General features: G+C 39.5%; 1 protein-coding gene across 7 annotated transcripts in view; it reads left to right on the top strand.

Annotated features, from left to right (window-relative positions):
- LOC129770833 (four and a half LIM domains protein 2) overlaps positions 1-27,261 on the top strand; it is a 422,902-nt gene that overhangs the window by 307,990 nt on the left and 87,651 nt on the right. For 2 of the 7 annotated variants that reach the window (XM_055773936.1, XM_055773937.1), the window contains exons 2-3: positions 1,173-2,488; positions 2,561-4,146. The exons of 3 other annotated variants lie outside the window; for them this stretch is intronic. In XM_055773936.1, the coding sequence (XP_055629911.1) occupies positions 1,173-2,488; positions 2,561-4,057 (2,813 nt within the window). In that variant the 3' untranslated portion in view covers positions 4,058-4,146. Of the gene's footprint in view, positions 1-822; positions 2,489-2,560; positions 4,147-27,261 lie in introns of those variants that run through there. 2 more of the 7 variants (XM_055773935.1, XM_055773938.1) reach the window with 2 other exon arrangements.

Genomic DNA, 27,261 nt, shown 5'->3' with positions numbered 1-27,261 from the left:
TGTGGCATGAGTTGACTACTTATTTACAGTTACCGTTACCTAATGGGGATAAATCACGTGGACGAATGGTTCATTTATCACAAAGGTGGTAAATAATGTCTATGGCGCGATTCATCCTTCGGAAAAGTGTTGGAGATAATTCAAGACAAGACGGTTTTGGTTTTTGGCTCTGTTCTCCATCGCATTTGCATGAAGTAAACAGGATGGAATTTCAAGATGTTTGAGTACGATTTAATAATGAAATGGAGATGATTGTGAAAATTGTGCGTTCAGTTTTATTAGTATTCTACCGAGGAAAAAAAATAATATAACAAAATAACATTTGAAATCACAAGAACGCACTACCATTATAACTAACATATCGATAGTAGTAGCAGTTTTGCGTCACTTCGTCATTGCATTTTCCAAGTTTTCTCTGAACCTCAGTTTGTCCGTGCACTTGACCCCCGTGGAATTCATGTCACACTCAGTATCACTTGTCGAAAAACACCAACGAATACAGTGTTGAATCAATACAAAATCTAATGTGCGCTAATGTGCACCCAGACGGCAACACACAACATGAGTCACACGGCCAACAACATCAACATTGAAAACAGAAAAACAAACATCAACATCAATCAAGACGTTTTGTTTTGCTTCCTTCCGTTGTCCTATTCCTCCCCAAATGCAAAAACGCCTCCTTAAGACGAGACGTTAATTTTCGCTTTCACTTTCGCGACTGCCAACCGATTGCAACTAATCGGGAAACTGCTCGAAATGTTATATTTTCTTTATTTCCCCCCGAATGCACTTTTGAATTGATTCCGATCGATACCACCGAGTGCGATTAGTTTGGTTTTGTCAACGGAACGGGTAATTAGTTGATACGCTGATACGCTAAACGCTGCCGCTGCTGCGATCCGACATTGGGCAGGCAACGAAAGCCATTGGTTAAGTCCGGAATTGTTGACGTTTGGAATGGAAAGCTAACATCCGAAGGAAGCATGAGAAGCTTTTAGTACAGAACGCAATCGGTGGCTTTGCGTGGGAACGCTTTTGCGAAACGAACTTCCGTCGCACCTGATTATGCAATCATTTTGTGTGGTTACATAACGTTTTTCGAAAGAAATTTTTTTTTGAGTAAATTCCATCTGAAGTGCTGAAAATGGGCATCCTTCTGTCGATTCTAGTGGCCAGCGTGGGCGCCATGGATGTGATAAACTGTTTGGCGCTGGTGTCGAATCAGCTGACGGCTGCCCCTGCCAAGGATATCGACCTGGAGCAGTATCGGCGCTTGCTGAAGGAACAGATCGATAGTGCACCGAAGAGTCCGGTTGAGGGTCTAACGTATGCCCAGGATGGGGTGCTCTACAAGGACGGTTATCGTGTGGAGAAATTCGACGACGCGCGGTTGGATCAGTTGAATGCAAAAATAAAGGACTTGGAGCATAAGAATCAAGACAAGGAACAGAAGTTGAAACAGTTGAACGTGAAACTGGAGGAGTTGGAGAGGAAATCCGTGGATCGGGAGCTGGCGATCGAAGAGCTCCGCTCAAGGACCGTTAGTCGTGCCGAGAGTCCTTCAATTCCCCAAATTGTGCTAGACGAAGAGGGCTCTCAAAAGGGTAAAAAGTTTCGACCGATTCATCGAGACGATGAGTTTAGGCGAACAGTGAAGAAGAAATCCGTATCTTCCAACACATCCGAAGATCGCACCGACGAAATGGAAAGGTTAACACAGCTAGAGGTGGAAGAAAGTAAGACAATGGAGGACTTTATGCCGTTGATTTATGTCCGGGAAGAGGAACTAGATCCAAACTCGAGAAGGCATAGAATTAGTCCAATACACGAACAGTGTCCAATGCACGAAGAAGGAGATCGAATGCGGAGTATCGAACACTCGCCGGAGCTTTCGCTGGGTATAAAAATGGTGAAACCGTGGGGTGATGTCAAACCGCAGAAAGACGATATTAAGGGGAAGATACTCACCTCGCGACAGTTTTCGATCGAAGAGGAAGCTCGCGACAGTGAAAGCAGTGCTTTGGACGATGGGGAAAATATTTCTGAACGTGAGGAAGAAACCAACCAGTGGGTACAAAGTTCACGAAACCTGTTTCCAGAAGTACCACAACTGACGAAGGAGTCCCTGCTGAGAAGTAGCGAAACCGTTCCCTCGAATCTTAGCTCCCATTCCAACAGTCCCGAATCGGACCATCCGACTCTGAAGCGAACGCGAAAGAAGAGTGATCTGACGGCACTGCTGCTGGACGAAGAGCGAAAAGGTGAAGCTTATAAGGAAATAGTCATCCAATTGGAGGAATATGATTCCGATCGCACCAAGCAATCCAAATCTCCATCACCATACGTGGATGCATTCCTGGAGAACGAACGACAACAATCAAAGGCGTCAACCTTGGATCAGCCAATGCTTCCGAAGGAAGCTACCATCTCTCCAGCGTCGATGAGGTCCGTTGGATCTACCGAATCACCGGTATCATCGCTCACAGTGAGTATTATTCAAGAAATAGATCTCAGATGTTGAGAATGTTTTCTCATACTCCACCTTTTTGAACCGTAGGACGAATTTGTCAAGGATGATGCTCGCAATAAAGCCACTGCTGATCACTCTTCATCTCCGCGAGGTCAACCTGATCGAAATGTAAGTAGGGATGGTAGTTTTTCTTTTGCTTCTACCGATGCATCAACCGCTAGTCTAGACTCGCATGTTGGTAAAGCACCTCATGAACAGTTGCCATCAACACCTCCACCACCACCAACACAGCCCGGAAAAGCTGCGATGGCTGACCTTGATGCTGGTGGTGCCGATCGGAGGAGATCGCGTGAACCATCGGCGGAAGACAAGCGATCAACGCCGCCCAAGCGATTTCGTACGCGGAAACGATTGGCCCGCAGTGTTACGCCGATTAATTTCGACCAAACGTTCATGGACCAGTTCGCAGACCAACGGTTCAGCGTTTCGCCGTCGGAACTTGAGGATTACATCAACAGTATGGAAGAGATCAAAATCGCTCCTCCGAAACCTGTTACACCGAATTATATGCTACCGACGACGCCGATGACCTCCGGTGTGCCAAGTCTAATGGTGACGGATGACAAGGGGATCGAGGCACGCTTTCATGATTCACTTTCTTCAAGATCATTTTACGGCACTAGCGACCAAGCGCATCCCGCCCGTGTCTACAGTCATAACGTGAACTACGTCGAATGGATCAAAAAGTTCCCCGAGAATATGACCAGTCACTTGGAGTTAGAGGATTACGACAGCGATGATGAGGAGGTTGAACAGATCATCAAGAGCTCTAGCTTAGAGACAAAGGTAGATGAACCCTCGCGAGTAGCGAGTCCTGTACCAGTAGAGCAGGAAAAGTTCCCAGTTGACCTTCCTGTTGTCGTGACCCCATCCCCTGAACCGATAAGCGATTTACCAATCAGTCCCGAAGTACCGAACGCGAAACCTCCTGAAACGCACACGGAGTTCCCACTCAATCAACAACCTTCCTACCAAACTCCGTCTCCTCTGTCCATAGTTTCCGATCTAACATCTGAGTCCGCACCTGATTCATCCTCAATGGGCCTCGGATCGCCACTGTTGAACTCACTCCCCTCCCCGACATCTCATTTTACACCAATCATCTCTCCCATTCCCTCTTTAAAATCACCAACTCATGATTCTCACTCACCAAGACCCCTCCCCAAGCTGATCATCCCTTCCCGTTCTCCTTCCTCTTCACCGTATCTACCGGACATGACACCCGAGGAGATGGTATACGACATAGCGCACCTGGACGGTCTAATCTTCGAAACGAAGAGCCGCTCACCAACCCCATCCCTCCAGACGCCATCGGTTCAGGTCACTCCCCTCTCGCCGGAAGAACTTGCCTACGATATCGGCAATCTTGGTGGATTAATTCTGGGACCTCCAAGTCGATCCGCGTCGCCGCTCCCTCCGACGTCATCACCAACACCAGGCTCATCGTCATCGTCGTTGTCGTCACCGTGGACCTCACTACAACTACCGAACGACGAGGATGCACAGAACACAACAAACACCTAACCGGCCGTAAATTTATCTCATATAATTTCTGACGCTTTATTATTACTTTTTTGCGAACATATGTAAAACAACACGAAACACATAAACTATTTGAAACTGTTATTAATATTTCGATTCCGAACATCCATCATAGCTATCTCTTTCTCTTTTTCTATCGCTTAGTTCATTGTTGCCATTTCATCAAAGCACTTATGCCAATGACAGGGGCAATTTTAGCGCCATTATCACACGGCTTGTTTGAAGCTATACGATCTATAAAACAGTGGAACGCAAAATATTTTCCGCGACGATCGTTTCGGCACATAGAACCGGTGACAAGCTACACTCTCTTTCTCTCTGAATGCTCTATTTAACGAAACGGTTGACTTGGCACGAAATCGTTATCCCCAGGGGTGAGGAAGGAAAGGTGCTACTTTGCGAGAAAAGTATGAGAAGTTATTAATGGCTACTTTTAGGGCTGCACTTTTGGATGCGCAGTTTGAAAAAGGCAGTGGGGGAAGAATTTCACAAAGTCGTTTTCAAAATTGTGTAATACAGTAGACATTTTGTGTATACAGGTGGTTCCACTAATTGTCGTTGTTATGAATATTAATTGGGGTGACGAATGCTGTATTTTTCTGTCGTTTGTAGCCATTCAACCATTTTTTTTTTCATGTTACTCAAAACTTTGATGCAGTTTCTTGCAATTCAATATACTGTTTCTCTACCCAACTGGCCAAATATTTACAAAAAAGTGTTTTTCAATGTTTTTGAAATTAAAACCGAAAAGTACAAAAAAAATTTCGATGCGGGTAATATGGACACATAGTGGGGGTAATATGGACAGGTTTGTAACGGGTGTTAAATAAAAAATGAGAATTTTTTCAATCACACATAAAAAAAAATTTGTTTTTTTCATCGATTTCAGTATTTTTTATTAATAACAGTGAATGTTTGAGTAAGGGCCGTGGTCTGCTGTTCGACGCAACTTTGTCGCGATGCTCTCACAAGAACGTTGTACGGCACTTACGTCCATTTTCCGGATACAATTCCGGATTCTTGTAGTCAGTTGCTTCGTGTCCTTGGCCTTGGAATTGTTTTTATACACTAGGGCACTGAGTGAGGCGATGTACAACATAACCTTTTTTTTAAACTTGTGCTTGAACTTGTATTTCACTTCAGGCGGTGTGGATGACTTGTCGCTGGAGTAGTAATTATTATATCCTGGAATATGCGTTTTGAACAGCGGAAAATAGCTTTCGTCGTCCAGAACGAAAGACGGCCCGCGGTATTTTTTGGTCATCCACCGACACTATGACTATCTTTGCTTTGACTAAATTCAAACTAGCAAAACCAAACACGCCTACTGTTTCTAGGGAGCCCAAAGAGCAATTTTCTTGGAGAAAGAAAATTTTACGCTCTTTATTTGAGTTACTGAAAGGTATTGAAAAAATTCTCATTTTTTATTTAACACCCGTTAATATATGATGCGTAGAAGTTTATCGATCGCGTGGGGAATAATTTTATTCAACCAATGTCTGAACTCATCACGAATGTCCGTTGAATGATGAAAAAATCTAATTAATCCACCTAGAAGTGACATCGTGCCTTTCAGGGGCTGTCCACATACCACGTGGACAGAAAAAGCACGATCTAAGACTCCCCCCTCGCCCTCCGTGGACAAGCGTGGACATTTACATACCCCTCCCCCGGTGGCCCACGTAGACATTTTTCCTTATTTTATTAGAATAATTGAGAACACATGAATTAAATTTTATTTCCATCTAAATTTATTATGTTTCAAATTTTACTAGCTGTACCCTGTACCCTGTTACGCTTTGCCGTGTACAGAGTGGGCAAAGCCAGTCGAATAAAAATAAATGGTTTTAAAATCATTATCAGACACAATTTTAGTTCACGATTTTTCAAACACTTGCAAGGAAATGTCACATAAAATACATATTCAATACTAAAAATTTAATTTACGTTCACAGCTTTATTTCGGAAGTGTGCTTATTTCATCTAGAAATCTTAAAGCTTCCTGAGGTGTTGGCAGTAGCAACAACTATTCTTGGAGTAGATTGTATATTATGTCATAATATGAGATCCATCACTGCCGAACTATTCGAGTTTCTAAAGCGCACACGAACAGAACAATTTTATATGCATAAATTATTTTTTATCTCACTATAAAAAAAATCGTGTCCAAAAGCGCGGTGTAAATAAACAGAGAGAATGCAGTGAGCAGTGATTGCTGCGATGACAAAATGTGCACGTGAACGGTGCTGAGAGAATCTTTCCCTCAACTCTATAGAGCAAGTATTAACACGTTAAGCCCCGCGTCGGTCCCTGAGGACTGACACTGAATTTTACGTCTTTTTTGTGGCAATCTCACCGGACCGACAGTAGAATTTTCGTTCGAAGAGTGTCGGCATTGGAAACGACAACAACCAAGCTACAAATAGATATTTAGAAAAGTTCACTATCGATTCGTTGGGACCGACGTGGGCCAGACGAAAAGCTCTCTGTCGGTCCCCCATTTTGGCCGGGGCTCAACGTGTTAATTGGTCGCCGTTGACACCTATTTTTTTGTTATATCAAAATTTAAAGTTTCTTTTCAAACATTGTTTTTTTTTAATGAGCCCCCACAGGAAACATCTGCCACTCTCCCATCGCCGAAGCGGTGTTTTTGAAGACAATCGCAGACGATGGTGTGGCTGAGCAATGGAAAGTAACATTCCCACTATCGGTGATTGGCACGGAGGTAATCAACCAGATCACCGTGCACTATCCGCCACTGTAATGAATTCTTGTCTAAAGTTCAGAGGGGTGAACTTTAAAATCATCCGATTCCATTTTTACATTTTATCAGCATGTAAAAATGGATTATCTAAAGTATTCTACATAACCGTTTTTCGATATCTCATTTTTTCGATTTTTTTTATGAGATTCTAAACAGCGATTTTTCATAAAAAATGACTCATTTTCAATAAAAATGGCCGTCGTTTTGGCAATTTTTCGAATTTTCAAAAACCCCTATGTAACGCTTTAGGTATTGTCATAAAGTTCCATAATATTTATTAGAATTCGTTCTGAGACACCCCGTTGCTTCAAAACCAGCAAGGTTCCGATTTCAAATCATCAAACTGTCAACAGCGTAATAATCATAATTCGTGCAATCAACAAATCGAAAACACATATTCAAATATACCTTAAACAAAAACCAAAATACTCGAACACTTCTTTTTGCTCTCAACATCCGAAAAAAAATCACGAAAATTCATTATTTTTCGACCTTCCTGACAGGGGTCCCCCTTAAGTTAACAAAAACCTCTAAAATTATGCTTACAATAATCTACTTCATTTTCATTATGTCGTTATTCTAGTATTCCTTTGTCAAGGTTTCCTACTGTCTACTTATTGATGAAAAACCAATTATTCCGGGAAGAATTGACATGTTTTTCCCGCTCCATAGTAATTGATAGTGGTGATGATATTGCTGCTGTTGTTGCAAAACCGGATATGACTGAGGAAGATGTGAATAATGAAGCTGTTCGAGGGATGCTACCATTGCAAAACCCGCAGTGGTGGACTACCATGTCTGACACATGGGTTGAATCACTTTCATTAGTACGGTCATGATCGGCCATCGTTGGTTATAACACTTAATGGAAAAAATCGCTACTCCCCCACGAAACAATCGATGATACCATCCTGGGGCAAGAACCAGTGAGGGAACTTGTTTTACAGCATAGAAAGGTCTCTTTCAAATCCGCTTCCCGTATTTTGCGAAAACCAGACGTTTTCGTATCATCCGACAGTTTATGCTCTTGATTGTTCTCTGCATCGTCATGTTCCGTAAAAGATGAAAAAAATATAACCTGCAGCCATTTGATGAATAAGCTAATCTACGAAAAATCTCTCAAGCCAAACCGAATTTACCTCAACCAGTTACTTCGGGTTCAGAGACATATTCCAGTGGCGATATGTTTGTAAATTTACAGACATATCTGTAAAATACTTTTTATTTTTGTTGCAGACTTTTTGGATACAACAATATTTCACAGGTTTTCGAAAAATGAGAGGCTCTATTTATCACATCGAAGATATTTGACTCATCGTATTACATTTTTTGAGTAATTCATTAACACTTTGTCGTCCGGCGTAACCACAGTGGTTATGTGCGCAAACTAGCGCCTAACTGCCGATGTCACCACAGTGATTACGTGCACAAAATAGGTCGCATTGCAGTGATGTCGTGAGCATAGTATCGCTCAGTGGCCAACGACAGTACTTCAGTATCTTTTGCATTCTGTTGGTGTTTTGTTTGGGAACAATAAATTGTATACATCAGCGTTTTTCATGATTTCATAAGTACTTTTGCCCTGAAATAATTGCAGACGAAACAGACAATACGATTCTTCACGATGAATGAAAAAATTGCATTAAATGTATTTATACTATACTTCAATATTTCATGACACTGAGGGAACAGAGTCGAGAACTTATGAGAACTATCGATGAGATTGGTAAAACTTAACAGATTGTAATTTCCCGAGAATATCAAAAACAGCCGACGACAAACCGAGTAAACCGAATTAGCGCTGCCGCCGCCAAGCGAATCATTTTTAGCAAACGTACGGTGCAACATGTGCGTCGCTAATTTCCTTAAAAATTACTCTCCTAGAGGGGTATCTTTTGAGCAAACGACAATGAGTTGATTCTCAAAGCCTTAATTGAACATCTTTGAGTAATATTAAGATTGACTACATCCGAGCGAAAACGGAGACCGTTTTATCCCAGTCATTGAGCATCCCTTCAACCTCGCACTGTTAGCCTATATCTATCTATATAAATGAAAATGGAAGGCCAAATCTGTTCGTAAGCGAGCCTCGAAGAAGGGATGATCCAATTTCAGCCTTCTTTATTTTGTTGTATTCGTCTCTTCCCGTAGATCAATATAGTGGAGAACAAAATCGGAAAGTTTCCGGAAAACTCAGAAGGAATGTCGGAAAATTCGGAAAAATTAATTCCCATATGACCGAAAATTACATCATGATAAGCGTTTTTAATCCCTTCAAAATTTGCGCTAGCGAAGTTGATCTTTGTTCGAAAGTGGAAATGGATTTTCAGGCAAAACAACGCATTCCTATATCTTTTATCTATCTATATAAATAAAAAATGGAAGGCTAAATGTGTTGCTTATCCCAAAATCGGATGAAGGAAAGGTCCCTTTTGAGCTGTCTTCATTTTATTGTATCTGTGGTATTCTGCCCACAGAACAATGTTATGATGAGAAAAAGTTTAGAAATTCGTTCTATAGAATTCATATCAAAACAATAATGATGTCGCCTGTCGACGCCTGGTTGGGACTTTCAATGTGGGACCATAATATAGGCCCCGAACTTGATGTTTGCAAAAATGTCCAATTAGAGGTAAAAATGTCCAATTAAACGTATCGCATTACAGGTCTGCCCAATTTGCTAAATGTTGCATTAAATGTAAACTACTGTATATACAGCCATTTCATGCCAATAAAGTGGTTCTCAAGGGGAAAAATGATTTTTCGAACCACCGGTTAACTTTAAAAAATCATATCTCAAAAACAAAAAAATAGCATCTCTGAAATCGAGATATGTTATGTATAACATCCGCAGCTTTCAGGAAAAGTAGAAAAAATATATAGCGCTCTCTAGTCCAAAGCCATGAAAATAATAAAAAAAACTACCATCGATAATTACGAGAACAAAATTTCTTTGCAACTTCCATATATTATATTTTAATGAAAAGCTAGCTCATTGGCTTCAATTAGATATGTCGATAATCTAAATCGGTTCAGTGATTCAAAAGTTATGAATTTTTAAAAAAAGTCAGTTTTGGGAAAAACTGGGGAAAAATGAGTTTTCGGACCACCCTAACGAAAAAATAAAAAAAGGGTCTAATTTTTTGCGATAAAGAACAAAACTAGCACTTTTCATCGAAATCTGAGAACCACTATATCAGTTTGGCATGGAATGGCTTATATATAAAAGAAAAAATATTGTACATATACAAAATATACAATAATGTACAAAAGACAATCTCACGTGCATCGCGATGTACAAAGTATCAATGAATCTGGAAAAATGAACGTCAAAAGAGATTTCTACAGACCCGCACACTTTCACAGACATTTCCACATTTTTAACAGACTTTCACATATTTTTACAGACTTTTTTAAAAAATCATCTGGCAACTCTTCGTTCCACTTTTCATCGAATGTTTTCAAATCGCAGCAGTATACATTTACGTTACTGTGACCTCGTTTGTTTTTATTTCATTCGGAGAAATATTATATCAGGGAAAATGGACATTAAAAATGCGTTGCTCAGTGAAAGGCTGCCCGAATACGAGTGAAAATGTTCGCGTTAGCTTTTATCGTATTCCTTCGTATTTACAGACGCACTGAGTCGATTTTTGCGGAGACGACAAACTATGTAGTTCCGAATAAGGATTCGCGTATCTGTGGAGTAAGTGCGATGTTTGAGTTATTGAAAACCAAAAGTGTAGCAAAACTTTCATACACATTTTGAGGATTATTATTATAGCTGTCTTTAATCGAACTGGTGTGTTGTCCTTGTACAGCAAAAACTATCATTCAATCCGTTGGCGGAGCATGTTCGATTCTTTTTGTAGGAGAGCTGTGGATTGCACTTTAGGGTCTTGCGTCGAGGGATTGCATCGCATGCATCTGTTCTCTTTTCAGTGCGCTTGCGACTGTAAAATTTTGATAGAGATACATCGTTACATTTCAACCGAAGAAAAAACCTCGAAGCGCAGATTGCTTTACCGTTGTATTCATAACCAGTACTAGCTGATCATAATTACGCGGATTTCATTTGGCCAGCTTCACTAGCAAAACTGTTTTCACCGACGTTAGAAAAAAAAGTCCCCAAAACATTTCACTTTTGCTATGTATGTACGTATCGAAATTCGCCAATGTCGAATTTCGCTCCCACGTTAAAATCTTGGAGTGAACTACGCGTTATTCGTAGTTTGTTGATGATCGGTCAGGTTCTGATACCTTGCAATATGAGATTCTCTTTCAGAGATGCAATGGCCAATTAAACAATTGACGGAAAAATGAAGTTCGTTCATTTTATAAGTTTAATTATTTTTGCCTTTGATAACAATACCTTTTTTAAAGTGTTGATTATCATAAGAAAAATAACACTCCTAATCGTTGGATCTTTTTTGACAGCCGTTCTGATTCAGTCCCCACTACCTAGGTTCCAAGTATCGTGATTTTAACCCCTTCCCGTACGATTTAATTTTCGAAAGAGCCGACCAAATGCAAACGCTTTGATGGATCACGCATCGAGTAATTTCACTTCTCTGCTGAGGGCATCCGCACCAATGCGTTGTTACAGACATTTTGACAACCCTCACCATAACGCAGCAACCCCACTGGTGGTTGCGGTTCAGGTGTGGGAAATAAAGGGTGTGTCACATCAAATTGCATCACGGAAAAAAACACTGTAGAAATTAAATTTTTAGGAATTATATCTTCAGCTTTCGCTTATAATCAGATAAGAGTGTATAGATCACGTTGGCCATGCTTCACTGTCAATTTTTCGTAAATTTGGAAAAATGTCGTCGAACGAAAAAGAGCGTCGTGAATTAATCCTGCGCACTCATTTCGAGAATCCGGAGTTGTCACATCGGGACATCGGTAAGATGCTGGGAATCGTCCAATCCAAGGTCAGCAGAGTACTCAAACGATACTTCGAGAACCTAACCATCGGCCGGAAGGTGAAGAACGGCAAAAATGGATGCTCCGTCAGTGAAAAAGATCACAAGCGCGTAGTTAAGCAGTTTAGACGTGATCCGAGAAGTTCGGTCCGGGATGTCGTCAATAAGCTGAATTTGTCAAGTTCATTCGTCCAGTGGACCAAGCAGCGGGAGGGCCTGCGTACATACAAGGTTCAGAAGGCTCCTAACCACGACGAAAGGCAAAACATGGTGGGGAAGACGCGAGCCCGGAAGCTGTACACCGAAATGCTGACGAAGCCGCATTGCCTGGTAATGGACGACGAAACCTACGTCAAAGCGGACTTTCGTCAGCTGCCGGGCCTGTTGTTCTTCTCCGCAGAGGACAAATTCAGCGTTCCGGAGGAGATTCGCAAGCAGAAACTATCCAAGTTTGCAAAAAAGTATATGGTGTGGCAAGCGATCTGCTCTTGCGGAAAGCGGAGCGCCCCCTTCGTGATTACCGGCACGGTAAACGGGCAGGTTTACCTTAAGGAGTGCCTACAGAAGCGCTTACTACCACTATTGAAGCAGCACGAGGGCCCGACCATCTTCTGGCCGGATTTCGCTTCGTGCCACTATTCAAAGGACGTGTTGGAGTGGTACGAAGCCAACGGGGTCACCTTCGTGCCAAAGGAAATGAACCCGCCCAACGCGCCGGAGCTTCGCCCAATAGAGAAATATTGGGCGATTATGAAGCAGGCCCTCCGGAAGAACCCAAAAGTTGTCAAATCGGAGGCGGACTTCAAGAGAAAATGGGTTTCTATTCGAAAAAAAACTACAACCTGACGTTGTACAGAACCTTATGGACGGGGTAAAGAGGAAGGTGCGAGCATACGGGCTTGGGCTCGAAGTATGAATAAAAAGAAAATGCCAAAAGTTGTTTAATAGCTTTTATTTTACTGTCTAAATTTTTCAAACGGATCGGTCTACTGGGCGAATTTCTACAGCGTTTTTTCCGTGATGCAATTTGATGTGACACACCCTTTAGTAATCTGCCTCTCGGTGAATAGTGAGTCAACAAATTTGGCAACGCAATAGCAACCGAGCCAAGTGTTGCTATTTTCAACAAACGTCAAACATTGTTGTGGGTTTCATTCGTCTTGTGTTCGTTTTTTTGTGATTTTGCTCTGAAATATTATTTCGGAAGTGTATATATTACATTTATCTACCAAAAAATGAACGCGACGAAAAGAGAATTAACTGACATTTGTCATTTCTTCTAGTAATAGAAATCGTATTTAGCAACCTGCGGTGCGAAAAAGAAGTGATACTATAGCAACCGCGATAGCAACGACGGGTGCGCAAATCGACGAGTTAATAAATTGGCAACGACCAAAACTCGAGACTAAAAACCTTGAGTAGTAACGCATTGGTGCGGATGCCCTGAGCGACTCTGTGCTTCCTGCGTTGCAAGCGCACCACGAGAGAGACTCGATGTTGTACGTGAAAGGGTTAAATGAAAATAATTTATTGATGTTCTTTGCTTATTTGAATATTAAACTAGTATTAAAACTATTTCAATATATCCAATTTCATCATTGTAACCTTTTCTGTTAGTGAATCCTTAATAAAAGAAAAAAGTTCAATATTGCTTGCAGAAAACTTGATACTTTATTAAAGGATATTCATTATATACGGAAAATTTGATCATAGCTTATTATTTTTATGCAAAAAGGGTTTTATTACTTCCTGAAATGTAATCCTTCATTTGCTCCATGCACACATGCAGTTTTTTCTCCTAAGCTCGTATTCGCAAATAAAGAGCCGAATATCCGACCGCCGGAGATCCGGCTATCCGGTCTCTAAGCTTGCCGGATATCTGGAATCCGGTATCCGGCCAAACTACTATTCGTTTCATCACTACTCTACATTCAAATCAATAGCAAAAATTTGGGTATGATTTATTATAATATTCAACATTATATTCAAATGATTCGTTCTATGATTTGTTCCAATGTTTCAGTTCTGCACCCGGCACACATAGCTTATGGTGAAAACATTGGATGATATTCAAAGGCAACGTTGAAAAAGAATATCACCCTCCTCCCCCACAGCGAGTAGTCGTTGAATGGATCTCGTGTGTTTGTTTAGTGGTGCTACAGGTGGGAGGAAACGTAAATAATCGTGGGCACGACAAGCGACGACGCGCTCGCTCCGTTTCCCCGACTACATGGAAATGATTTCAACCCAGCTTCGTCCGTGCCAATTTGAATGGAGGGATGATACATATTCCAAACCCCCGGGCCATTGGAGACTTTCATCTCGTTCCATCGGCGGATTATACAATAACACGGGCAACGGAGGAGTGCTGAACTTTCCACAGCAGCCGGCTGAAGATTGCAATAATCGTTTGTGTTTTTCGCTCGGCTCGCTCGATCCGATGCTGACGTCGTTGGAAAGGTATGCTGCTTCTCGAGGGGATCAAGACTCTCGGTCGATTTCATAAGATTTTACTTTTAGCGCTGCACATCAAATTCATCACCTCTGGTATTTGTCGGAGGCGGATTCCGCGCGTTTCCAGATTTATTTTTGGTACTTGACACTGTTTTCGGGGTGACGACTGTGTGTGCGTTCATTAGTTCTGCTTCAGCTGAAGAAACCTTGAAACGTGGTGTAATTTATTCAAAATCTAACTCCAACAAGGAGAAAGAGATTAGCACCGGTACAATTGGATACAGCATGAGCATATATGCTGTTAATTCTGGTTTTCAATGTTTAAAAATAAAATCCTCCATGATGGCGTGCGATCCAATGCGTCAAATTTTCCCTCACACCCGTCGTCCGATTTCATAACTCGTCGATGTAAACAAGCCGGGTGCAAAAATGAACACTTCGTGCGAGCCAACCACACAACAATCGGTCCTCGCGGCTCGGTAGCGATCGCCGATTCGCCGGAGAAGCATAAAACAATGTTTTGTTTCAATACGTGGGCCCAACAATCGGAATCCTCACGCGCGCGCTCTAATCTAGAGTTAACTAATTTTACAAATGGGTCATCTACACTTGGTCCCCCTTCTTAGCATCCCCGACGATCAGAAGGAGGAAAAATTAACAACTGTCAGTGATTTTACACAATGTTCAAATTCACGTTTGTTTTCTGCGTGGGGTTAATCACTCGAAAATGTATGTACGACGGTTAGCCGAATAATAATGCACACATGCTGGGAGTGGGGGAAAAGAAAAGAGTTATGATGTTTGCAAGAGGTACCTATATTCGGGTACAAGCTTTCGATTGAAATTCGACTTCATAATTCAATTGTTTCAAAAGAAAATAACTTGTTCAGATACAGAACCCATAAACTGAATGAATTTTGATAATTTGGAAATTTTTATTATTATTATTTTTCTAAAGCAGAGTCGTACTCATACACTTAATAACTGCATGCAAAGTTGCTATTTTGTCGGAATGAAATAAAATTCGGAAAATGAAATCTCAAGGTGAGACACTCCATCTCAACGTTTCAAACCACTCTGCAGCGGTGCAGTCATAGCCACTCTCTCCGGTACACTAACACGCCAACATGGCGATCGTGGCAACGCCCGGAACGAGTAAAACCCAGACCATCCAACCAATAGAAATGGAAAATGAAACGTGTGTAACTATTTCACCGACTTCACTATCGGAGGCCAAACAGCGACCCTTCGGCGTCTGTCCCTCACTATCGCTTGCCTACTTACTTCAGCGACCGGTCGACATTGAAGGCGAGTAGATTTCCTGCATTTTGGAGCAGATCAAAAGCGGGTGAAAAGGATCCTTTCATAAGCACAGTAGATTGTTGGAGGAGGTTCGAGGTTAATTATACTATCAGACGCAATATTGTGGCATTCGGACACACTTGTGGGATGAGGTCGTATAGTTTATTTTAGTGCGTGCTGCCGCTGCACAGCTTGACATACGTTTACGTGTGTTTGACAAACATCAACCTACTAGTTTGAAATGTGTAAACAATAAATCAAAACCATTTCACCCTGAATATATATTGGCGCCGCGAATGACGATCGTCTTTCTTTGGAAGACGATCGATGTAGCCAGTTTGAGCTAATAATATACTTTGTGGCAACAGGAGTGTTGTGTTTGTGTTTCGAATAGCCAGAATGATACAATATATCCCTGACGTTCGATAAAGAGATGAATCGAACGTGTACTGATCTTTTTTTTCAATTTGCATCATTTGTGAAGGATTACCATTATAGAACCAAAAAATTACAATTATTTTTTGACTTGTTCCTTTCACTTCAATCTGAGTCATTTATTATATCATTTTGAAGCGAAGCTCGAATAGTGCTGCGATTCACCAAATCTTTATTTGAATTCGAACGAACAATTGTCATTAGTAAAGCTTGACAACACTTCTATTCATCACAACCATTTGATGATGATTTAACGAATGGACATGTTTCATTTAGACGAATCTCCACTCACTGCATTCCTCTCATTGATTGAATAACCGCTCCTTCATTCAATCCGCATATCGTATTATTCTTTAAGATCCTTTTTTCCCTATCAATTGAAGTGGTAACCAAACTACGAGTTATCGTCATATTTTTTGAAGAGAATCAGAGAAACAGCAGGTTTACAGGGTGTCCCACATCAAATTACAGCACGGAAAAACGCTGTAGAAAATTACCTAGTTGACCGATCCTTTTCAAACATTCAGACAATAAAATATAACCCATCAGCAAGCTTTTGGCATATCCATTTCATTCAACTTCAATACCATAACCTCACGCTTAACTCCACTCATAATGTTCTGCACAACATCTGGCTGCAGCTTCTTCTGTACGGGAATCCACTGCTCGAGAAAAACTATCAATGAATCCAATAGATATTTGGAACTTATTCCTTTTTTGTTATTTTTTCAATATTTTGACACTGAGAAAGGAGTATCGTTTGATCAATTTAAAAAATGTTTATTGTTTTTCTCAAAATAAAAACATGTCTTCTCATCTGACATCACTGATCATACCGAGAAAAAGTGACTTAAGTCTCTCCAGTCTACCAAATAAAACATTTCAATGAAACTCGTTTACTGGAATAGGATTTTTTGCCCGTCTCGACAGTGACTGAAGCCGAGACGAGACGAGACGAATTGCTCGTCTCGTTTTCTGGAATAGGGCCCGATATCTCAAGTTCTACTGACGGCATTTTTCTCTTCAGACGGACACCATTTTGTCAAAAAAACATGTTTTCGACTTTTCCGATGTTCATGCGACAGCGGCATCTTTACTGATTCAGAATCTGTTCGATTTTCTTGTTTCAGATAACCAGAAGGACTGGGATCGTGTATAAAAAACACACCTCTGATTTTTGGATGTGTTATGTAAAAAATCTTCAGCTTTCAAGAAAAAATATAAAAATATATAGCGCCCTTGGTCCCGGAACCATGAAAACGAGAAAAAACGAACACAAACGATAATTACGAAAACATAATTTCTTGCAAGTAAAGTATTTTTCCACAAAAGAATAGCTTATTTGCTTTAATTTGATGTATCGATCATCTGTATCGGTAGTTCAAAAAGTAGTTCAAAAGTTATGAATTTTCTAAACAAGTGCTTTTTGGCTGTGTGATATTCCATTACTACTTGAATCTATTTCACGTAAAACTCCTATTCTTCCAGACACGTCTATCTTCATTGACAGGTTAAACAGTACTCCCTTTGTTTACCTTTCACTAGCAGAGCTACACTCTAAATTCAGGATACCGCATCCTCCCCTCGCAGTAACTACAATGTAGCGGAAAATAATCTAGTTAACGAATTCGTTTTGCAGTTTTTCAATACTTCTTTTCAAACTTCTTCTTCTTTTTTTCTTTGTTCACGGAGACTTTAAATCATATGATTCATTCGCATCCGATTTCAATTGAACAGCGTTCTCGTTATGTACTAGACAATATCCATGTGAATGGACTTCCGCAGTATCACAATGCATACGATTGATTGATTCGCCGTAATAAGAAACCCTCATCCTCCAAAGACGCTAAAACATGAAAAGAGATTAACGTTCTTTGGTTCGAAAGGAAAAATAACTCATTTTATAAAAAAAAATATTGCCCGTCTCAAGTTCATTTAATTCTTAAAGCTCACCAAAATTATTTGCTTCATCAGCGTCAACGTCTATCAAATCAATGGTATTACACATTGTGATGTTTGAAAAATTTACATTCATTTTCATAGATGCTGCCATATATCGGTTCTCAATGTTTTCATCAATTCTATAAACTACATCGAACTAATCGATGGCACAAGAGATATCGATCACAAATATTTCAAACAATGCATATTTTCCAAAAAGGAAGATAATGTTCTACATAAAACACATTCTAAAACTTAACGACTATTCTCAACCGCGTGTAGACTTCTACATGCGAGAATCTTTTCCTTTCGAAATAATTCATTCAGCTCATAACAAACAACTGCCTCAGCTGCAGGATGCCGCTTTGATTGTTTACCAGTGCCACGCTTTTTACAATCGTCTTTGGCCACCCCGTTTTATATTGTGAGAACACCGTCATTCGCACACCATGATATTTGTCTTGGGCTTTAACCGACTCAATATAGTAAGTAAGAACTACAATGCACGCATACAAGCTGGCCTTGGGCTTAACCCGACTCAACTGCTTCAAATCCAATGATTTTGGCTTTCAGCTGAGCTCAGCGCAAACAAACCAAATATTGGCCTTGGGCTTTACTCGACTCAATATGGTAAATATGAACATGTACACTTGCAAGCTGGCCTTGGGCTTAACCCGACTCAACTGCTCTAAATGCAACGATTTTGGCCTTGAGCTGAACTCGGCGCAAATCTAACCAAACATTGGCCTTGGGCTGAACCCGACTCAATATGGTAAACAAATGACATTTGATATGATTACATGCATATTTACTAGTTGGCCTTGGGCTTAACCCGACTCAACTGATCTAAATGCACTTGGCGCAAATTTATCCAAATATTGGTCTTGGGCTAAACCCGACTCAATGTAGTATCTGAATAAAATAATATATATAACTATATACGTACGCTACGGTCTTAGGCTCGAACCGACTCTTTTTTTTCTGGAGATGATTTCAACACAACATAACGTTCAACAATCTGAATGTTATGTTTTCTACATTACTGGCAGCACTTCAGAGAAAATTGAATCTCCCTCTATCACCGTTACCTTCATTGTTTCAAAACACTGCTCATCGGACGCAAAAAAATCTTTTTTTTTTGTAAGCATAACACTTTCTTCCTGTTCACTTTCATCATGGCAGGATCGCTAATGTGCTATTCCATTACTACTGGAATCTATTTCACGTAAAACTCCAATTCTTCCAGACACGTCTATCTTCATTGACAGGTTAAACAGCACTCCCTTTGTTTACCTTTCACTAGCAGAGCTACACTCTAAATTCAGGATATCACAGGCTGTTCGGAATATGAATCAATGACATAAATGGTGTTCGGAATTTGAACACCAGAAATTGATTTGAGAAACAAATGAGATTAATGTAATTTTTAGTTTTTCACCATGAAAATATATATGTAAATTTTTTTTTAAGTCAAATGAAAACTAATGCTCTATTGTATCCTAAATTTAAAAAAAAAAATCGCGGAAAAGTATCATTTTGAGTAATGAGACACTGTTTAATGGCCACCAAAGTTTAAGTGGTCGGAATTTGAGACAAAACGATACTTCATTTTATCCCTGACATCCGAAAAAAATTACGAAAATTCATTATTTTTCGACCTTCCAGACAGGGGCCCGCCCTTAAGTAATAATAATGGAGGGGCGCCCAGGCATGCGTAGCGGAAAATTAAAAGGATATTGGTGGAATGTGATGTTGGGTGTTTCAATCTTGCGAAATTCAAGAGAGGCAAATAAAGAGGCAAGCAACTACTCATGATGGATATTTTTTTACTCAATTGAAAGATGAAATATAATACGGAAAAAATGCAATTGAAAATTCTTGGATTTGGCGCCCCAAAGGGTCAGCGCCTCCGGTAAATTCCGGGTTTGCCGCCCGCACACTACGCTACCGGTAGCAAGCAAATCAAACAAACTAATAACAAGTGTAACCGGCGCTACCGTTCGATTCGCGATTGCAATTGGTCATAATTGTGACTTTTATAACCTCCCACACGCAGCAAACCAGTCGCAGACTAGCCACTGGAGGCTAAGCGAAAGGTGCTGTGGCGACCCACGCGATGTTATCACTGCCGTGTCGGAAATCAATTACACCAATTTTAATGACTAAATTTTGACACATTAATGTCAACCCCTGAGAATACAGGACGCAATAAAGTTCGGTTTAGTGAAAACGAATGATTTTCATGGATTGTCAGTTGGAAGACGATCGTTTTCGTTTTGGATCATGAAAAATGCACACCGCTCTAACTTTTTATTCTCCCTCGTTCGAGGGGCCAAAAATAACGAAATATCGGAAAATTTTCCCCCTGAGAAATGGTCATTCCCACCCGCGATGGTCACGGCGTGGGAGTTAAAACATATGAAAATTGTGGCATCAGCGTTATGAACATTTTTTTCCGTGATCCGAAACACAATTTGTGATATGGAAATTATTGTCGGAATTTATAGTCAGTGCATTGTAGCTTTTTTTCTGTTTCTAATCGTTTTTATTTTCTCTCTCTTTCAGGTAAGATCCTTTGCTAGAGTAAGTACACAATCAGCACTCATTCTACCCAGGCACATAAAGTGAATTGAAAATAGTCTTCAACTGGCCCATTTGTATGCTATTAAATTTCGCACAAAGTGTACAATAAACAAACACACAGAAAAACAAACAATCGATAATGACGCTCGTATATACGATATTTTGACTTCACTGGCTTTAAGCCAAAGCAAATACAAAATATCAATTCATCAGTGCTTTTCCCAGTCAAGTGAGGACAAAGCCCCAAAAAGATGGATTTCCTCTTTATCATCCTGGGTTGGATTGTCACTTTCCCCTCTAGCTGCTACTCTGATAATTGAAGATAAATTAGTGTAAAACAAACAGCACCAACATATCAGCAGGAAATTATAGAACAACATTTCATTCTTTTCATTCATAACTTCCCTCGCGCTCATATTCCGTCAAAGTTCGCGCATTCGAAATGTTTGACCTTAAACCCAACAAAAATAGACCAAATAATAATAACATCTGCGGACTGTGACACTTTTTACTTTCTGGTCGTATTTTTGATGGTTGGTTTCTCGCTGCTCCTGCAATTTTATGACCATCGCCACAAATAAATGGTCGCTTTCGCACACGGGCCGAACAAAAAATTGACTAGTCCGAGAAATAGAAAAAAACACTTTCCTGCTCATCCTGCAGATGTGTGTTGTTATTCAACATAAATGCGTGTGTCTATTTTCTTTTCATAATATTGTTCTGACCCACTCGTGCACGCACACTAGTAAAACTGAGCGTAGATTTCCGGCGTAGCTTCGCACAAAACGTCGCCGCCGGAATTGACGGATTACTCAAAACATCTTATTAATCCATGCCATCCGTGTGGCATGTGGATGTGGCAATTGTTTATTCGTGGGATCATGTGAGTGATTCGGAGGAGAATCGTGATTTATATTGTCCTTCCCACGCAAAGAAAAGTAAATTATGGCTAACTTGAAGGTGGAGACAATCAGCAGGGTGCAATCAGCAGATCGGTGGTCTGGTTGGTGATCGCTTGAGTTCAAAAGTTCATGAAGTATCCGCGAGAGACGGACAATCTTGGCAGCTTTTTTTATCCCATCTCTACATCGGCCATCTGAAATTAAAAAAGCAGTCACTATGCGATGTTCCGATTTCGTGTCCGCCCTTGGCACTCGCGTCCCTTGCTCAGCTCCGCATCGACAAGCAGCCGAAGAGACGAGCGATTTATGACAGCATTTTCAACCATTAATTAGAATTTGATACTTTGGACGAATTCGATGATGGTTGATGTGCTCGGAACCGCAGGAACAAACAAACAAACAGACCAGAGTGGAAGGGGACAGGAAGATGAAAATGTAACGATGCTTTCAAATAGCAATTTAGAACTTGCCATGATCGCGGTGCTGACAGTTGAGATCTGGCTGATGGTTGTTTATCTAGGTTGAAATTAATTTCAGAGGAAAAAAGTTATGAACCATACGATTGATGAAAACCATTTCATGATAATTGTAATGTTTACGAAGAGTGAATAGAAATGGGATATCGAGTTGAAAGGCATTTCTCTCGATTTTTTTGGAAAATGAAATGTAACTATTGGTTTGTTCAGAATATAATTCCATTGGTGTACTAGAGTCATACTTTCTGAAGAACTTCATTTGTAAAGCACTTGTAAATTTTTCATTTAATTACTTGTTAATTTTTCATCCTGGTCAAATGTATCAAATTTACAGTAAGTAGGCAAATTTTCAGTTGATTTGGGTTGAGAGGGTTTCTCCAAAAATAGTGAGAGGATTTAAAATTGGTACACACATTGCGGAATAGTTTTAGTCAATAGAACATTTTATACCATTTATGATTGGGACAAAGTATCATTAAGGTGACCACGGAAACATTCATGCATTGGATGCATCACGCGTATAGGTCCAATTGTAGATAACACGTTCCACCATTTCCGCTAAAATGGCCATCAATTGTGGCTCGTATTCCTCCGGCATCCAGATGTAAAAATCAAAACAATAGGCGATATTATCAAATCACCACACTGTCCACATAATAAATTCACCTTAACGTTTTATGTGTGACATATAACACTAAATTGTCAAAAGGAAATGTTATCACATTTGATTTCATCAATTTTCGGGAAAAAAGTCAATTTCCAAGTCAAGTTCCTCAATTACACCCGCTATTTACGGCCATCAACATAACAAAATAAAAATAGTTTCAATTTTCAGTTTCATGTGGATGTTATTCTGATTCATGAGTGAAACCCTAAGATAAATTTCTAAGAGAGATAGAAATAAAAGAAATTCTGAGTGGGTTTGACTCAATCTAAAGCATTTTGTTCGTTGACTTATCCGTTCAACCTAGAAGCCGAAAACCGAAAAAAAACGATTTTTGAAAATCTGGATCGTTTTCTATTTCCTCAAAAACCCTATCTAAGAAACTACGCTCAATGACGTTTGGTGTATGGAAATGAAACGCTCCATTTTACTCAATTTATTGCCCATGAAGATGACCAAGAAGATACATTACCTAGATCTCTCCTACGCAAAAAAAAACGGATCTTCTTAGGAGTAAATAAATCATCCAGCGATGCTTCTAAATTTGTATCGACTAAAACAAGCAACTAAGTATCAGCGAAGTACAATTTGAATATATCAATATTATTGCGAAAACAATCGTAATTAACGGTCGTGCATTATTCTATCGACAAAAAAAAAGAAAAAGGAGCCACACTATTAACCCACTGCGGTCGTTTGTCTGCTCTCAGCCACCACAGCAAGGAATCATACTAAATACAGTAACGTCTCGATTATATCACTGGGCGTTTTTATCACGTCTAGTTTTGACATAGGACTATGTCTTTGATTTCTATATAGGGAGGTCACTCTACGAAAAATGTAACGATTTATTAAGAGTTTTCAAATGCATATTACTCAAAATGGTTATTGCGACATATGTTGTGTTATACGAGGGTCACTATTTATATTTCCGGAATAGGAACAAAAACAAATAGTTAAGCTGCGAATATATTTTTATTGTTTTTCAAAGTACTCGCCACGATGATCGATACACTTTTGCATGCGCTTAAACCAATTTTCAAAGCATTTATTCCATTTATTTTTTTGAGCGATTGTCAAATTATGTGGGATCCAACGTGAACATAATTTTCGCACAACTAAGTGTTCATGGTAAATCGCATATATGCTGGTGGAACTAATGCTTAGGGATGCCTCAATCTCACAATAGGTTACATGACGATCTTGCTTAATCATTTCGTGCACAGCATCGATGTTTTCTGGCACTACAGTGGATTTTGGACGACCTTCACGAAACTCGTCGGACAGCGAACTACGACCACGATTGAATTCACTATACCAATGATACACAGTGGTTTTTGATGGAGCTTCATCGCCAAAAGTCAAATTAAGTTGATTGACGCACTCTTGTTGTGATAATCCACGTCGAAAGTCGTAAAAAATCATCGCACGAAAATGTTCACGATTCAGTTCCATTTTTTTGCCGAGACCAAACTTTCAACTAAATATAAAATAAACAAATAGCGTCCGTATGATAAGGTGTTCTGAGTACGTATATCGTCAAAAATGTCAAACTTTACGATGGAACCGTCAGATGGACTCACATGACATCAGTGTTGTCAATTCCCGAAATATAAATAGTGACCCTCGTATATCATTAGACAGGAAATTTATCCATTATATTTTTTTGCTTGAAACATGAAGAGTGAATATAGTAAAAAAAAGTTAACAATTTGACGATTTAATTGGATATGTTTTGCACGATTGCACTATCCACTCGCTTCCTCCCCGACGCAACGAGCAATCTTTTTGCCTAAATTCGGGCGTAAGCTCATAATGCGAGTTGATGCGTAAAATGAATTATTCTCCATTTACTGATAATAGGCATTAATTTTATATTATATTGTATGTTGTCCAATCAATTTGTGCTCAATTCATGTTTTTATCGTGTAGGTCTCACTACTAACAATTTGTGTAATTGTGGTCCAGGATGTCATAATATCGAGTATGTTGCTTGGTTTTTTCAAAATGCAATAAATGAATTTAAATGGCTGCTGATTTAGAAGATCGAAAGGGTATACTCACGTAAATCAGATTATGATAGCTTGAGTAGTCGCGATCTTACAGGGCTATAACTAATAACTTATAACTTTTTTACAAACAATGTTCCGGACAACGTGGTAACGAAGAAGATAATGCTATTTTTATCTATAATATATTTTTGTAGTCATAGATTGATTTGACTCAGGCTTATATTTATGTAGGTCTTATCTATTTAGACTTGTGTTTAAAAATGATACATGATGACGCTTTGTCTTCTTCTGCATGATTGAATAAACAGAAGAAAAGGGTAGTAATGGCTTTAATGGTATTTTTGTGTATATTTTTGAACAGAATGTGGTACCGAATTCTACCACGTTATGTCATCTAACCCGTTTAAAGGATACAAGTACATACAGGAAACGGTTTTTCCAGGACATCCATCTGATGTATCAAAAGAGAAAAAAAGATTTTGAACAATGAAAAACTCAATTTAAATGCATTTACTACACACAATCACAGTCCTATGTCAAGATCCCGTCCGTGGCCCTAGGCTCAGACCCATCAACTTTTTATCACTGAAAATGTTTTGCTTTTATCACGTTTTTCGAAAAATGACAAATTATATGAAGAGTTCAATCTGCCGTTAAATTATTGATCCAAAAATGAAATTTAAGCAGAAAAAAATATTTTTGAGCATTCATGCCGCCTATCGTGATTAGCCGTAGAGTAAGGTAAGTTGGTCAATGACGATATCTTAGAATCTGAGCGTCCAAAAAATTAGAGATCTATGGATGAAAAATGGCGAATTGCTTATGCAATAGAATAAGCAAATTGGAAAAACTTTTTATTAAGTAGGTTAAAAATACGAACATGATGCCGATTTTCTCTAATATCATTCACAGTTTGCGCGTTATAAAATTGGTTCTGGAATTGGTTAATAATCATGAAAAAAATCGGTTATAACGTAAAACTAAAGTTTATTGTATGGATTAGTTTTGAATGTTAATGGAAATCGCTTTTAAAAATATTTTCATTGAATTTTCATGAATATTCTTTTTCATATATAGAGGGGCTAGTTGGTCACACAAATTGCTCGTTCGAGAGCAACGCAAAAAAATTTCAGGTATGTTTTCATTACGCAGGCTATAACAAAATATAGAAAGTATATGAGTTAAGGAAACATCTGTGCAACTGGCTGTTAACAAAGAATGGGAACATTAGAAGATGCATGCTTTCAACGCATTCATGACAAGGATCATGAGATAGGCCAAAGATTGCAAATAGCCAACAACAATCTAAGCAGCAGCGATAAGGACTCCCACGACGAAAGCGAGAATGCAGGAATCCTAAACAAACCGATGAAGATGGAAACTGGAGGAACACAAACAGAAGCGCAATACCACAACAACGGAGGAGACGGAGATAAGCATGTTGGCGTGGCAAGAGAAGAAAAGGTTGAACGTTGTAGCAAATCTGTAAATAAATTAGTCTTAGTCCTAATGTCGTAGAGTAGAGTACTCTTTAAATCCGAACGCCCGGATCGGGTCTTTAACTTATGTTTTACTACTAAACCCAGTGTATTTGTAACGAGACAACCTGATACCAACCACCGCACAAACCTCTTGAAATATAACTGTCATATTTATATATTTTGGTGTAAAATGTTCATTAAATATAATAAATGCTATCATTGAATATCAGAACTCACAATAATGCATCAAGTAATGTAGCATACCTGGAGGTTATTTTAATATACTTTGGGGCGATCAGTACAAATGGCATCAAACCAAATGCAAGCAAGAAACCGGTTGTACGCCGCAGGGATGCCAGGTGTTTTTTTAAATGTCTTCACATGGTACGAGAATATGTCTTCAAATGTCTTCACCATAATATCGAAGGAAAATTCTTCACACAAAAACGGAACTGTGATAACTCTATTTGTTTATTTCAGCTTTGAAGTTTTGGTTGTAACTCAAATCAAATCCATGAAACTAATTGTAAAAAGGGTATGTAACCGGAAAACCTTCGATTAGTGAAAAAAAAACTATGGATGAGTTATACCTATGATATAACCGCAAGGTTGACGTAGGACTGCCGTTGGCTTAGTAATCATTTGTGTTTTTTCAATTAGCAATAATCGCACTTCGAATGTTTCTCATAATTTAATCATCAGCTGCGCAAAGCTGATGATTAAATTATTGATTAAACTAGTGAATGAATGAAACAATTCACGAATTCAATTGCAAACCAATCCCAATTTAGGTCAATTCATGCATTATGGTAGTGGTTATCTCAGCAAATAGTTATCAACATTTTGCCTAATCATCAAACAGTATGCGTAGAAGTTCAATCCTAGTGCATTATTGAGCTGGCGACATGAAGGAGCATGCAGTCTTGAATAACCGAGCCAAAGCGTTGCATTTGTACCCGCTTTTGTAGACTGTGTTAGCAGAACGCATTCCAGAGTGTAAAAATGCATGGGGATATAAAAAGTACTGCCGAGATCTAGAATGCCGATTTTCTCAACTTATTGGTTTCGGAATCTGTGTTTGGAAAACACATTCCGGTTTGCAAAAACGCGAGTACGAAAGTACTCGCAGCTTGCATCTCATTTGCAATGCCAATTTCCTCAGTCTCCATGGTTTTGAAGTCTGTGGTAGGGAAACATTCCGATTTGCAAAAACGCAAACGAGTACAAAAGTACCCGTTGCTTGT

The sequence above is a fragment of the Toxorhynchites rutilus genome, chromosome 2, assembly GCF_029784135.1.
Source record: "Toxorhynchites rutilus septentrionalis strain SRP chromosome 2, ASM2978413v1, whole genome shotgun sequence".
NCBI lineage: Eukaryota > Metazoa > Arthropoda > Insecta > Diptera > Culicidae > Toxorhynchites > Toxorhynchites rutilus.
Note: the sequence above shows the minus strand (reverse complement) of the source record. Positions and strands in the feature narration are given on the sequence as shown.